This window comes from Rattus rattus, chromosome 1, assembly GCF_011064425.1.
Source record: "Rattus rattus isolate New Zealand chromosome 1, Rrattus_CSIRO_v1, whole genome shotgun sequence".
NCBI classification, from domain to species: domain Eukaryota; kingdom Metazoa; phylum Chordata; class Mammalia; order Rodentia; family Muridae; genus Rattus; species Rattus rattus.
The window spans coordinates 38,203,272-38,217,083 of record NC_046154.1 but is presented as its reverse complement, the minus strand read 5'-3'; the positions used below and the strand labels follow the sequence as shown (position 1 = coordinate 38,217,083).

General features: G+C 42.5%; 1 protein-coding gene across 1 annotated transcript; it reads right to left on the bottom strand.

Moving 5' to 3' along the window:
* Positions 1-11,228: 11,228 nt before the first annotated feature.
* LOC116912621 (olfactory receptor 2D2-like) lies at positions 11,229-12,230 on the bottom strand. Its single transcript, XM_032917106.1, has one exon. It carries the CDS (start codon positions 12,228-12,230, stop codon positions 11,229-11,231), a length of 1,002 nt encoding a protein of 333 aa, XP_032772997.1.
* Between the last annotated feature and the right edge of the window lie 1,582 nt (positions 12,231-13,812).

The following is a 13,812-nucleotide window of genomic DNA, read 5'->3' as shown; positions in this document are numbered from 1 at the left end:
TTCCTATCTCTAGGGTTGTCACACTTTGTGATTTCTTTATTGTTTATATTTCCATTTTTAAATCCTGGATAGTTTTGTTGAATTCTTCTCCTGTTTACTTCTGTTTTCTTGTAATTCTTTAAGGGATATTTGTGTTTCCTCTTTAAGGCCTTCTACTTGTTTACTTGTGTTGTTCTATATTTCTTTAAGGGAGTTATTTATGCCCTTCTCAAAGTCCTCTATCATCATCATGTGATGTGATTTTAAATCCAAATCTTGCTTCTCCAGTGTTTTTGGATATCCAGTATTTGCTTTGGTGGGAGAACGGGGCTCTGATGATACCAAGTAGTCTTGGTTTCTGTTGTTTAGGTTCCTGGGCTCACCTCTTGCCATCTGGTTATCTCTGGTGTTAGCTGGTCTTGCTGTCTCTGACAGTGACTTGACCCTCCTGTAAGCCTGTGTGTCAGCACTCCTGAAGACCTGTTTTCTTTCAGCCAGATCTGGGAACAGAGAGCTGCTCCTGGGTTTGTGTGTGCTGAAGCCAACATGCAGGTTGTTTCAAGCAGAGGAATTGGTCTTACCTCTGCTCTCAGGTGTGTCAGAACTTCTGGAACTGGCTTTCAGGTTTGGGCTCAGGCAGAAACCAGAAGGGTCCTGCCCCTGACTGTTCCTAGGTTCCTGTATCCAGAGAGTACTAGGCAGGTCCTCTTGTGCCAGGAATGTGAGCAGAACTGGTGGTCTCCCCTGAGTTTTCAGGATTGTTTGAATTTCTGATAGTCCAGCTCCCTCTCCAATGTGATTTAGGCACAGAGAGCTGTGGGAGTGGTTCAGCTCCAAGGACAGGCAGAAGCCTGAAGCACATCTGTCATTCTAGCACATGAAGAGGTGGGAGTTCTTGTGTAGCCTAGGCTACATACATAATGAATTTGAGGCTAACCTGAGCTACATGAGGCATGATAAAATACCTACTTTCTAACTCTAAAAATACAATCACTGAGGAACAAGAACATGGCTCACCAGGGAAGTTGGCCTGAGGCCAAGCCTTATGGCCTCAGTGCAATCTGTGAAGTCATGAGATGGAAAGAGAAGATTGATACACACACACACACACACACACACACACACACACACACACACACACACAGGGGAGAGAGAGAGAGAGAGAGAGAGAGAGAGAGAGAAAACTATTTTTCAAAACAAAGTATTAGCAAAAAGAATAGAACAGAAAAAATTCAGACATAGCACTGCCCATCATATTGTCAAATGGTTTTTCATGGAAGACATTCTGCACTGGACTGGGGACACCAGTGTTTCCAATAGGTGCTGTTGGATGGTGTGTATATTCACGCATGAAAGCTCTCCTTTCTCTATCACGCCGTCCTTCCTCTGCACACACAAGTGTCAATTCCAGGTCTACCACTGGTTAAAACTGTGGGTATAAAACCACCAAATTTTAGAATAAAAACAAAAGCAATGTTTTTATTCTTAAGGGATAAGCAAGGATCCTTTTAAGGGGGTACAATAAACTACTTTCCCCAGAGAATAAAGCAATAAACCAGACAGTATCAAAAAATACTCAAAAGATTCTTATAAAAAATTATTCGTAGAGGAGAAAACAGACTCCCCAATTGAACAATCCAACAAATAAACAAACAAGTAGGCACTTCTGCAATGTCTGTCTCAACAAATATGGAGTAACCTCTGAGACGACAGTGTAAGCAGCCACACAGGCTCTGGTCATCCCATAGGCTCCCTCCACCACTCACCTACAGGAATGACAACAGTAAACCTCAATACTCTGCTCACTGAAGACACACACAGTTTCTCTCTCTCTCTCTCTCTCTCTCTCTCTCTCTCTCTCTCTCTCTCTCTCTCTCTCCTCCTCCCTCCCTTTTCTCTCCACTCTCAAGTCTCTGTGCAAAAGCTGCTGGTACCCTGGGCACCTCTGCCTCTCTCAAACTGCAAGGCACATACTGAGCATCTCATGATGGAGTGGGGACCAGCACTTACACAGAGATGCTCACACAGCAGCACTCAGCTTAGCCAGGAAGCCTTGCCTGCTGTGCTGCTACCTCCCAGCCCCAACTGAGGTAGGATAAATCCTGTAACTCTTGTTCATTAGCCAGTTGAAATCTCAAGAATCCTAGAGGGGTCTTCCTTGTTCTTGTAGTAACTGAATTTCCAGACAAGTAAAAACAAATTATCTATGATAGAGCATGGTAGCATGTGTGATTCTTTACCTTTGTAATAACAAAACAAGTAATATTTATTTGGGGGTAATTTGTATATCCTAGCCATTGTTCCACTAGCGTTAGGCTAACTTCACATCAATTCACTGAAGGAAGGATTTTACCCCTGCTCTATATGTAAAATCCTAAGGCCTAGAGAGGTCAGTTTGTTCCAGATTACAAGCTTGCCATGGGAGAAGTTGGAGTTTGGATGGTCTAGCCTCAGAGCCTGCCTCTTATTCACTACATTCTCTGCTCTGGCACACAGACCCCCAGGTGGAAAGGGAAGGCAAAGTCTTCACAGTGTCCATCTAGTAAAGCACAGAGCAGAGCTTCTAGGACAGAAGAGGATGGCTACCCACAGATGAGTGCTCCTGGTGATATTTCCTCTATGTCTGAGTGTGGGAGGCCCTGGGGAATGTATTGAAAGGCAGAAGGAAACAACAGGAAGGGATTTGGTAAATTAGAGGTAATCTAGAGCTAAGTACATTTTGGTAAAAGCCCCCTTCTCCTCCCTCTTCTCCCTCTTCTCCTTCTCCTTTTCTCCTTCTTTTCCTCCAATCTATCTATCTACCTATCTATCTATCTATCTATCTATCTATCTATCTATCTATCTCACTATCACTCTCTGTATCTATGTAGGAGAAAGACAGAGAGTCAGAAACAAGAAGAGACACAAAGAGACAAACACACAGGCAGGCAGACTGACTGAATGACTGACAAAACAAAAACAGAGAGACAGATACAGAGAGAGACAGGGAAAGATAGAGACAGAGGAAAATGATTTAGCCAACTATAGTCTTTATTGATTTGCCTGTCCAATAGTCTGTGTCTTCATTTATAATATCCAACTAAGCCTGGTGATGCAGATCATCAGTCCCAGCATTATGGAAGCAAAGACAGCCAGATGATGAGTTCTGGGCCAAAAAAGGTCGACCCGACAATACCCAGTCTCAGAAAAAAAACAAAACAAAACAAAAAACATACGATTCGACCCCTGGAGTGCTGAAAATCAGAATTGGAATTGTAGCATCACCCACAGAGCAAAACAGCCAGACCAGGCAGCATGAGATTCATCTCACAGTCAAAAGCAAACTGCTGTAAGAACACATCCAGCTGTCCCCCTGTCTGGTGGAAGGTTGTTTCTAACAGAACATTGTTGTACTCATAGTTATGGCTTTCAGCCTCACTTAAGATCCTTGAGCTCAGAACAACATTGCATCCTTGTGTCTAGTACTGACCTAGAGCATGGCAGGAACAAATTGTCAGGAAATATTAAATGCATAAAGGAGGAAGGAGGTTGAAGATGAAAGAATGAAGACACAAGAGTGAGGTAAACCAGGGTGAAGGAAGAAGAGAAGGCAATGAGGGGTGGGGCCACAGGTCTGTGGTGATGTGTACACAATTGAAAGGGGTGGTCCAGATGCTTCTGATCTTCAGCTCCATATGATGCCTGCATTCCACCAAGAAGCCCAAAACTAGTGACCATCTTCCCACTCATGGGTCCAGCAAGGTGTCACTGAATGGCTGATTCTTGTTCTTGTGGCAGAGACGACCAGGAAACTCCTAAAGTATTGGATCCAGTGATGTGATATTGTAGGCAGCCCAGTGTGCAAAACATTTATCCAAGGTTTCTGACAGTTCAGCCAGCTCAGTCCCCAAACAGGCTAGTTGTCTTCTGAGGGTGGTGCATCTCCACAATAAATTGAGACTCAGACTTGTCAACCTTTTCCCCATGGTACAAGCTGCTGTGACTTTAGGATCTTGCATTCTTGCTTAGCCTTCCCAGGAGAGTTGGGAAAGGGCCATTTTTTGTTCCCAACTGAGACTCCCTGAATACTCTCAACGAGCGCACTCCTTGGAAGAGATTCTTGGGGAACAGAGCAAGAGAAAATGTCTGACAAATGGAGAAATGATGACCTCCATTTTGGACCTAATGGGGGAAGATACTCAGTTCAGAGCAAAGGAGTTGAGACTGTCAAGGCCTGACTTTCTCATTCACTGACCCTCTCTGACTCCCAGTGACACCATATTTCAGTGTCACTTTTTTTCTTTTTCTTTTCTTTTTTTTTTTTTGGAGCTGGGGACCGAATCCAAGACCTTGCGCTTGCTAGGCAAGTGCTCTACCACCGAGCTAAATCCCCAACCCCTCAGTGTCACTTCTATTCCTTCTTCAACTGTGTATCCAGGATCTGAGGCAAGACAGCCACATGGGCATTTAAGAGTCCTCCAGGACAAGTCATCGCTGGTGGTCAACAGTGTCAGTTCCCTAACAGCTGAGTGAGGGATCTCACCCAAGGAGTTGTACCCTTAAACACATAATGAAACTTGGTTTCCAGATAAATCTTGTTCTAGAACATTCTCTCTTGAACTCATTATAGCACTGCCTCGGCTCTCTCTTCTGTAAACCACCAACAGTAACCTCTTCCTGTTTTGGGGTTGCTGGAAGAATTAACCACTTGGAACTACTAATCCTGAGATTCACACATGAAAAACAAGTTTCATAAAGTTTAGCCAAATTTGAAGCAAGTTTAATTAAAAACTGGTCAGGACCAAGAATTCTGGCCAGGTCCACCTCTGGGTTTCCAGGACATGACTGCTGAATCATGTTTTGTAGAGGCTTAAAAATGTGAAACTCATAACTCATTGCACTTGCTCTCATGTCCAATCAGGGTAAGTATACATCTTGATTTATTTCCTGCCTCCATAACTCCCACCCATATGTGACCAAGTACATCCAGTGCTCCTGGGTCAAACACACTTCTTTACAGAGAAAAAAGACTGTGGCTTGTTAATTTACAAGAACTACATCTCCCAGCATCCCAGGATATTACCTTGTGTTAGCAAGTGGGGCATACAGGGTAACTCTATTTCTGCTATTCTTCCCTTGAGTTGTATCCTGAGTTAAATTCTTGACTCTATCATGGATACCTGTTAATATTGGGGGAAAATTATCAAATTTTTGATATTCAAATAGGAACAGAAAGATCAAAGCCCCTTTGATGGCCCACAATATTTACTATCTAGGAGGAAGCTGGAAATGAGAATGGGCTTAGGTTTCCCTTTTGTAATATTGTTAATACATCCAGATTATAATCCTGAATTAATATGTATAGAAATGAAATTTTTCTTTTAGGGCCATATAATACCTTTTTATTTGCATAGAGCAGGCCAAGTGTCCTATCATATTATAGAATTATTTTAGTTAATGAATTTGCCTGTTGATAAACCTGAGTCACTTTTGTTTTATGCCATTTGTCCCCTGTACCAGATAGCTTCCTTTTGACTTAGCATTTGGGCCTGTTGGGGACAAATGATGATGTAATCTGTACTGTAACTACTTCCAGGTAAAACTAAGGAATCATTCTCAAGGCTCAGGAAGGCTGAAAGGCCAATCAAATGCTGGGCAATGAGGCATTCACCAGAAGCATCCGAATGGCTGACCCAGCTGAAGGAACAAGGAGCAATCACATTGGCTGGACTGATTCACATCAGCCTTCCTCAAGTCCAGAGCTCAGCAGATGGATGTCCACAGCTGATTTCTGGAGGATGTCTGCCAGCCAATTGGAAATCTGCTGAGATGGAAATAGACCAGGACAGAAGTTTAAGTTTAAAAACTTAAAGGAAAACCTTACATTTGGAACTCTCAGACTCAGAGTCCTAGTAAATGGGAGACCGGAGAGGTCCTAATAATGTTACAGGATACCTAATTATTGTACACTGAAAGCCTAATTGTTAGTAAAATAGAAAAGCTTAAATAGATGTCAGAAGCAATTAGGTGTGTCCCACAGAGATGCAGTCTGGGTTGCCTCTCAAACCTCCAAGGAGAAGAATGCTACAGAAAGGAAAGTTCCTGCCTATTTTAAATAAGTTGCTTAGAGTCATTTAGAGATCCACCAGTCTGACCAACAGAAATTATCTTAACACACAGGGAGTTCTGTGTCCTCCCAGTCCAGCCCAGGCACTGGGAACACATCAGAGATCTGGCCTCTGAGTCCTCCTTGGCTCCTGAACCAACACTGGGCCTCTGTAAGCCCTCAGTGTGGCCCCAGGTAGGCTTCTCTGTGTAGTTCGACTCCTGATCTCAACAGTGCATCCTCAGGGTCTCCAGGCAGATCAGAAGACAAAAACTGATAGCACTGGGTGAACTACAATTAAACAAAAATATCCAGTGAGCCACGGGACATCTCCCTTTGCTCTGGAGAGGGGTACATAGACCTAAACAGATCCTCCCTGTTTCCAGATCAAGGAGTTACAGTACCAGAAAACAGGCAGAAAAATGTCACAGGAAGATTAAAAAGGTGTCCGTGACTTAACAAATGGAGGTGTCTCCAACCTCCGCTCTGCAAAAGAAAAGAGTACCTACTATTACCTTTCCCAGTGTGGTCCAAAAGACTGAAGGCATGTTCCAGATCCTTGGATTAATATTCCAAGGTGCTAATCCCCGGTGTTATCAGCCTTTTGAGGGGCCCAGAGTAAAGGATGCAGTAGATGGTCCATCTCACTGGAGGACTTCAAAGGATAATCCTGACAACCAGCAGTCCAACAGTTGGTCAGACTCTTTGGAAAGGATTAGTTCTGGGGCTGTTAAAGGAGTGTGTCCCTAGTGAGATGACAGGGGGCAGGGGCCATTGAGATTTCAAAAGTCCAAATCATTGCCAGGTTTCTCCCTTTCTCTCTACCGTATACTTGTGGGTCAGATGTAAGCTGTCAGCTGCTTCGTAGGCACCATGCTTGCCTGCCTGCTGTCAAGCCTCTTGCTGTGATGGTCATGGGCTCACGCTCTGAAATGGGAAGCCCCCACTAAATGCTTGCTTCTGTCAGTTGCCTTGGTCATCATGTCTCTTTATAGCACAATAGGTGTCTAAGACAAGGGCATAGTAAAGATGAGAGGGAAGTCATGCAGCAGGAGGGTGAGTCAGCTGGTAACATCGCATCCCATTCAGGAGACAGACCAAGTCTAATGCTCAGTACACATTCTCCTTTCAGACTGTCTGGGACACTAGGCCTGGGATGCTGTGGTGATTTAAATGGGATGCCCCCGTGGCCTCAAGTATTTGAATACTTTGTCCCCAGTTAGTAACACTGTTTGGATAGTTTTAGGAGGTATTGCTTTGATGGAATAATTGTATCACTAGCAGCAGGCATTGAACTTTCCAAGTCCATTAACATTCTTAGTGTACACCCATTTTTTAGCTGATTGTGGTCCAAGATGTCAGCCCTTAGCATCCTGGTCTAGTTGTCATATGTCCACTCTGCCACCAAAGACTTTATATCTCTGGAACAGCTAGTGATGCCCATAATCAGGATGGATCACCCCTCATCAGTTCAATATTTCAGAGAAAAGTCTCATTAACGACTCCAGAGACATTTTTCTACAGTGATTCTAAATCCAGTAAGGTCAACAGTAAACATGACCATTGCAAGCCTTGAGAGGATAGACAGGAAAGGGGACTGACAGGTGTCTGCAGAGAATGTCATCCCATCCACTTAATTGTACATGCCCTGTACACCATGACAGATGAAGAACACTTTTCATGACACGATATATTGACATTATTTTCCTCTTTTTTGGTAATGCCTATCATCTTTCATGAATATTTCATGCACATTACAAAGTAGCCTGATCTTCTTCCTGCCAACTCTTCCCTATGTTCACCAGCACTGCAACTCCTCTTTGTGTCCTTTTAAAAACTCCACGTGGTCTAATTTGTCCTGGCCATCTAGCATGGTTGTAGGGCCATACATTGGACTTTGACAACGTGCCATGTGTCAAACTGAAGGTTCACTGAAGAAATCTGATTCTTTCTCCCATATAACCTATCAATTATCTAGAGCAGATGAGTTATGGGTGGAGAATCAAGAGACCACAATGGATTGTTGGCCAACTAAGTCTTATGCAGTCAACCATAGCTACTGTGAGATTGGAGTACGGAGTTCTGTCATGTCCAAAATACAAGTCTCTGCCTTAGTCCTTCCCAACCTCTGGCTAATATAGTCATTCTGTCATCTCTACAGTAGTCCTTCAGCTTTAGGCAGAAGATGACAAAAATCTATCACTTGTGACTGAGCCCTCCACAGACACTTTCTATACCTTGAATAGTTGAATTTCTGTGTTAACTAGCAACCACGTCACAAAGAAACTCTGAAGAGGTTTGGGAACTGCACTTATCTATGGGCATAAAGTTCCAAAAGGGCAGTTTCCCGCATGTCAGGTTAGCACAATAACCCTAGTAAATTAACTATCGACCTTGTGAGCCCTCAGCCATTGAATTCTAAGAAGACTGTCTACATCTCACTCCCAATATTCATTTGCTCCATTTTTCTGTAGATATCCATGGCCATAAAGTCAACCCACAGGCCAGAGTGCACTAGTCAGTATGAACCCGTATGTGTTTGCCCACTATCCCTCCAAATTGTAGGAACATCAAAATGTCCTACAGTGTGTTCTCTCCCCTGAAAGCTTTCTCTTCAGGACTGTATCAGGCATATCCAAAACATACAACACTGTGCTCAAATTATCCATTTTTAGATGACGTGGTCATATCACAGAATGGTTTGTAGCCAGCATCGGTTTATGCATCCATTCAATCCACCATAGGGAAGTGATCATAGAGACCAGAGGTTCAGACTATGGAGGAGATGTAGCAGCAAAGACCTCACTTCCTCAGGTAGTATTCTTGTGTTTACATGGATAATTAGAGCTAACTGTGTGTTTCGGCACTGGCATTCTGTGTACATACCAGCATGTACCAGGTTTGGAACCTTGTATGATAAATAACATGTAGTTCATCATGGACAAAGATGACATGTGGTCATGTAATGCATTCTGGTTCCTTCGATTCTAGACTTCCTATTGTTAAGATGCCAACATCCTAAAACTCCCTGCAAATTCTATGTTCCTCTGTCATAGTCCTAGCTCCCACTTTTTTAAAATTGTCAAATGGATCCTAAATGTTTATGGAAATTGGAGCACCTTAGAAGAGGCAAAACAATCTTGAAAAAAGAAGATTGGATTGTTTCTGATTTTCAATCTCAAAGCCATGTCAACCAAATGAGGATGGCATCAGCTGAAGGTTCACATGGAATTGAATACAATGAATCTGACACTCAGGACTTTGTAATGACATATACAAGAGAGTTATTGACAATCATAAGGCCTTTGTATCTATGGTCAGACCAAGAGTGGTCTTGAGCCTCTGAAGAACCTTTTGGTGCCCAAGTTCAGGAATATTGTTTTTAAAAGCAAAAGCCACTGAGATAGATCAGAGTTAGATAATGGTCAGAGTAACCTTGAATTGCTTGTTCCTGAAGAGAATAGCAGGCATTTTAGACATGTCTTGACAATTATCTTGGTCAATACATCTGGACTATTGTCAAAGACATGAAAATTTCAGATGTGTAGCAAGGCAGATGTGATGGATGTAGGGAGGGATAGAGGGTGGATAACGGTATAAACAAAGACAAAATGGAGTCACAACAGGATAGCATTATGTTAGTTATCTCAACATAGGCACTGAAATGTATTGTCAACCAATAATTTTCAAGGATTAAATACCATGCAATGAGATAAGCGCTGTTTTCAACAGACAATGATGCGACAATGGATATTCACACAGAAAAGAATGAAATTGGACCGTGGCCACATATTGTGCACAAAAAAAATCAAAATGTAAATGAAACTTTTAAAATATAATAGAATTTTTCATGAACTTGTATCAGGAGATGACTTCAGGAATATATTCCATGAGACAGAGATAAAAGTGGCTGAGTTGGATTTTACCAAAGTGAGGCCCTTATGGTGCAAAGGACATCATTCAGGAACTGAAATATCAGCAAGTCTTGTGTCATAAACCCATAATCACAGTAATGGGAGGTGGAAACAAGAAGATCTGAAATTCATGATTATTTTTAGATAGATTGAGAATTCCAAATCAGCATGGGATGAGTAAGACCTTCTCTTGACATAAACCCATAAATAAATCATAAATCCTAACTATGCATGGATTTTATTCAGTGCCTCCCAAAACATGGCTAAAAGCAAATGATTAATGAGGGAGAAATCATTAGGGAAAGAATATTTCAGGCCCTTAATTAAAGAATTTGCTGATTGGCTAATCTGTAGCTCATAGGTAAAGGATACCCACCACTTCAGTGTAGAAAAGGACCAGCATCAGCAGTCACAGGGAAGATATGTCCTTAGATGTTTGATGCCACTTTCAGCAAAAGCTGGGACTTCTGCAATGAAATCCAGCTCTCTTAACTTCCATTTGACCACACAATACAGACTTCATCATGTTCAACCATTGACTACCTTGAGTATAGACAGGAAGTTTCATCTCTGGCTTGTTCTCCTTCTGTTCCACACACTCCTGCTTTGATTTTAATGACAACCTGTGCTGTATTACTTAGCCTACAGCACCTCAGCCTCCACTGTTTCTATTACAATATCACTAGCAGCATGTTTTCTGCTGACTTACATGTATGCAGTTGGCTTCTAGGAAAATGCAGTAGGCTACAAAACTCCTGTTAATTTCTTACTTCTCTGTACTGGAAGTGCACACAGCAGACCATTGTCAAGTGACTTTCTTTGCTCCTGTGTGGAAGGAAAAACAATCCCAATATCTTGCTGCCAGGCTGGATCATGATGCTTTCATTGGAAAACAATGTGGGCAAAGAGAGTCTGATGACTATTGAGAAGTTTAGGTTTTTATAGGTTTTATTCACGATTCCTTTCCTTCTGTTCTTGATGGACAGATCTGAGACTGACTACACGAGGAGACTTGCAATCTACCATTAACAAAAGCTGATCCCCAGGGAGTCATTGGATTTAGAACCACTAATATGTTTTTTTCTTGCAGTGTTATCGTCCTTTATCATTATAGAATGCTCTGTTTTATGAATGTTCTCTCTAGTTATTAAGTTGTAAATTGGATCAAATGTTGCTCACATAAAACAAAGGCACTGTTTCCGTATTTAAAAAAAATTTTTTTTATCTAATGTTCATCTAAGGATTCACCATCATAATCTACCAGTCCACCTGCCATAAACCATCACCTTGAGGAAGGCCCTTTTGATGTCCTTGTTTCTTAGACTGTAGACCACAGGGTTGAGCAAGGGTGTGAACGCACTGTAAAAGAGTGAGATCTGCTTGTCTTGCTCAGGAGAGTAGCTGGAGTTTGGCTTCATGTAAATGTAAGTAGCAGGAATGTAGAAGAGTGTAACCACAGTCAGGTGGGAGGCACAGGTAGAGAAAGCCTTGCAGCGGCCCTGGGTGGACTTGATCTTCAGAATTGCCTTGGCAATACGAATGTAGGAGGCCACAATGAGGGAGATTGGAATAACAACCAAAAGGACACTCAAGACTAAGTCCACCATCTCAAGAACGTGGGTATCCATGCAAGCCAGGCTCCACACTGAAGGACCTTCACACAAGTAGTGGTTGACCCTGTTGGACCCACAATAGGGCAGACTCATGGTGAAGAAAGTATTAAATAGAGAGGAAAGGAAACCACAGATCCAAGACCCTGCTGCCAACCGTATGCACAGGCCCCAGTTGAGGATGACAGTATAGCGCAGTGGATAGCAAATGGCCACATACCGGTCATAAGCCATGACAACAAAGAAGGTGCACTCAGTTATACCCAGGGCACCAAACACGTACATCTGCAGCCAGCAGCCAGCGAAGGAGATGGTCTGAGAGTGAGCAAGAAGATGCACCAACATCTGGGGCATGGTGGTGGTGACATAGCTCATATCAAACAGGGAGAGGGTACAGAGGAAGAAGTACATGGGAGTGTGCAGCTGTGTGTCCAGGCAGACCAGCATGATGATGAGCCCGTTGCCCAGGACTGAGCTCAGGTAGATGAGAAGGAAGACAATGAAGAGGATGCTGTTGGTCGTGGGGTCTCTGGAGAAGCCAAGCAGGATGAACTCTGAAACCCAACTTTGGTTCTGTCCTAGAATCATCCACATGATGGAGACTGTAAGAGAATCCAATATGCTATGTGTCACCTGATACATGCCAGTGATAGACAGAGAAAGGGAAGACACAGGTTGAAGAGATGGCTCAAAGTAAAGCACTGAGTGCTGTTCCAAGTGACTAGACAGCTCTAATCTGTGTCTAACCCCAGTTCTGGGGAATGTGACTCCCTGCTCTCAACTCCAGAGGTCACATGCACACATATGGTACACAAGCATACATATAGGCAAAACCCATATACATAAAATAAAAATAATAATTTTTATTCAGAAAATAATAATTTTTATTCAGACCAATGCAAAAAATAATGAGTAGGCAGATGATGCAGACAGAAACTATGTCAGTCTGACACAGGCCCCCACACATGTTGCCATAATGATAATGGCAGATGTGCTCACATGTAATATGCTGCAGACATTGTAGTCTCCCCAGGGAATGCTGATGGTTCCTGCACGTATTCGAGCAAGAAAATTCTTACTTCCTTTTTTACTTTCATGTCCCTCTCCCCACAAAAAAATATCAATTCTGGATATACTGTAGATTCAAGTGGTAAATCTAAAACAATTAAATTTTTAGAATCAAACCTGATAAATATATTTATCATTTTAGGGTAAGCAATTTTTAAAGCAATTTTATTGCTTTAAAAGACCACTTTCCATGGATGGAAAATCCATGGTAAACCAGAAAACAAACAAACAAACAAAAAGAAATACTCAAAAATATTTATACGAAGACTCAGAAAAGCACAAACATAACATCAGACGCTCCAGGAGAACAGAGAGGACTAACAAAGGCATTTCACGGAGGCAGCTGTCTCTTAAACACTTATGAGGGTAAGAGGTTCTCACACCATCACTCATCTGGACATTGCAGAACTCCACAGAGCCATACCCACCTCTGCTTCTCAGTCTCACATCCCCACACACCTACCAGCACAGCTGCAGTAACACAGGTCTAGTAGTAACAAGTGTGACTAGGTCCAATGAGGGAGAACATTAAAATGAGTCCTTCAGTGTGTGCTTGGCTGTGCTCCTTAAGGTTGAACATATTCAATGCATTGCCCAGCAATACAAATGTTGAATATAATTCTGAAAGAAGATGTAAGCACATAGACACATACAAACATACGCTCAAGGAAAGACTGTAGAGGAAATTTCCAAACACTACTCTAAAAGAGTCTGAACTAGGGGCCAATCATATGCTAATGAGCAAGACTAAGGTTGAGGCAGGAGCTGCTCTTGCTGGGAGTAAAACCATGAAAGAGACTTGAAGCCATCCCCAGTCTTCACTTTCCCTGTCCACATCCTCCCTCCTGACCGGTCACTGCTCATCACCCTCACATCTATCTTTTCTTTCACCCAGGTCAGGGAACCATCCTCTCCTCTGGCATTTCTGTATCTGTCTCCATGTGACCCTTGCCTCTAAATTTTTCTTCTTAAATACAGTCTTTTTTTAATTAAAATGATTTTTTTCAGGGGCTAGAGAGATGACTCAGCAATAAGGACACTGGCGACTCTTCCAGAGATTCTGAATTCAATCCTAGCAACCACATGGTGGCCCACAACCACCTATAATGGGATCTGATGTCCTCTTCTGGTGTGTCTGAATACAGTGACAGTGCAT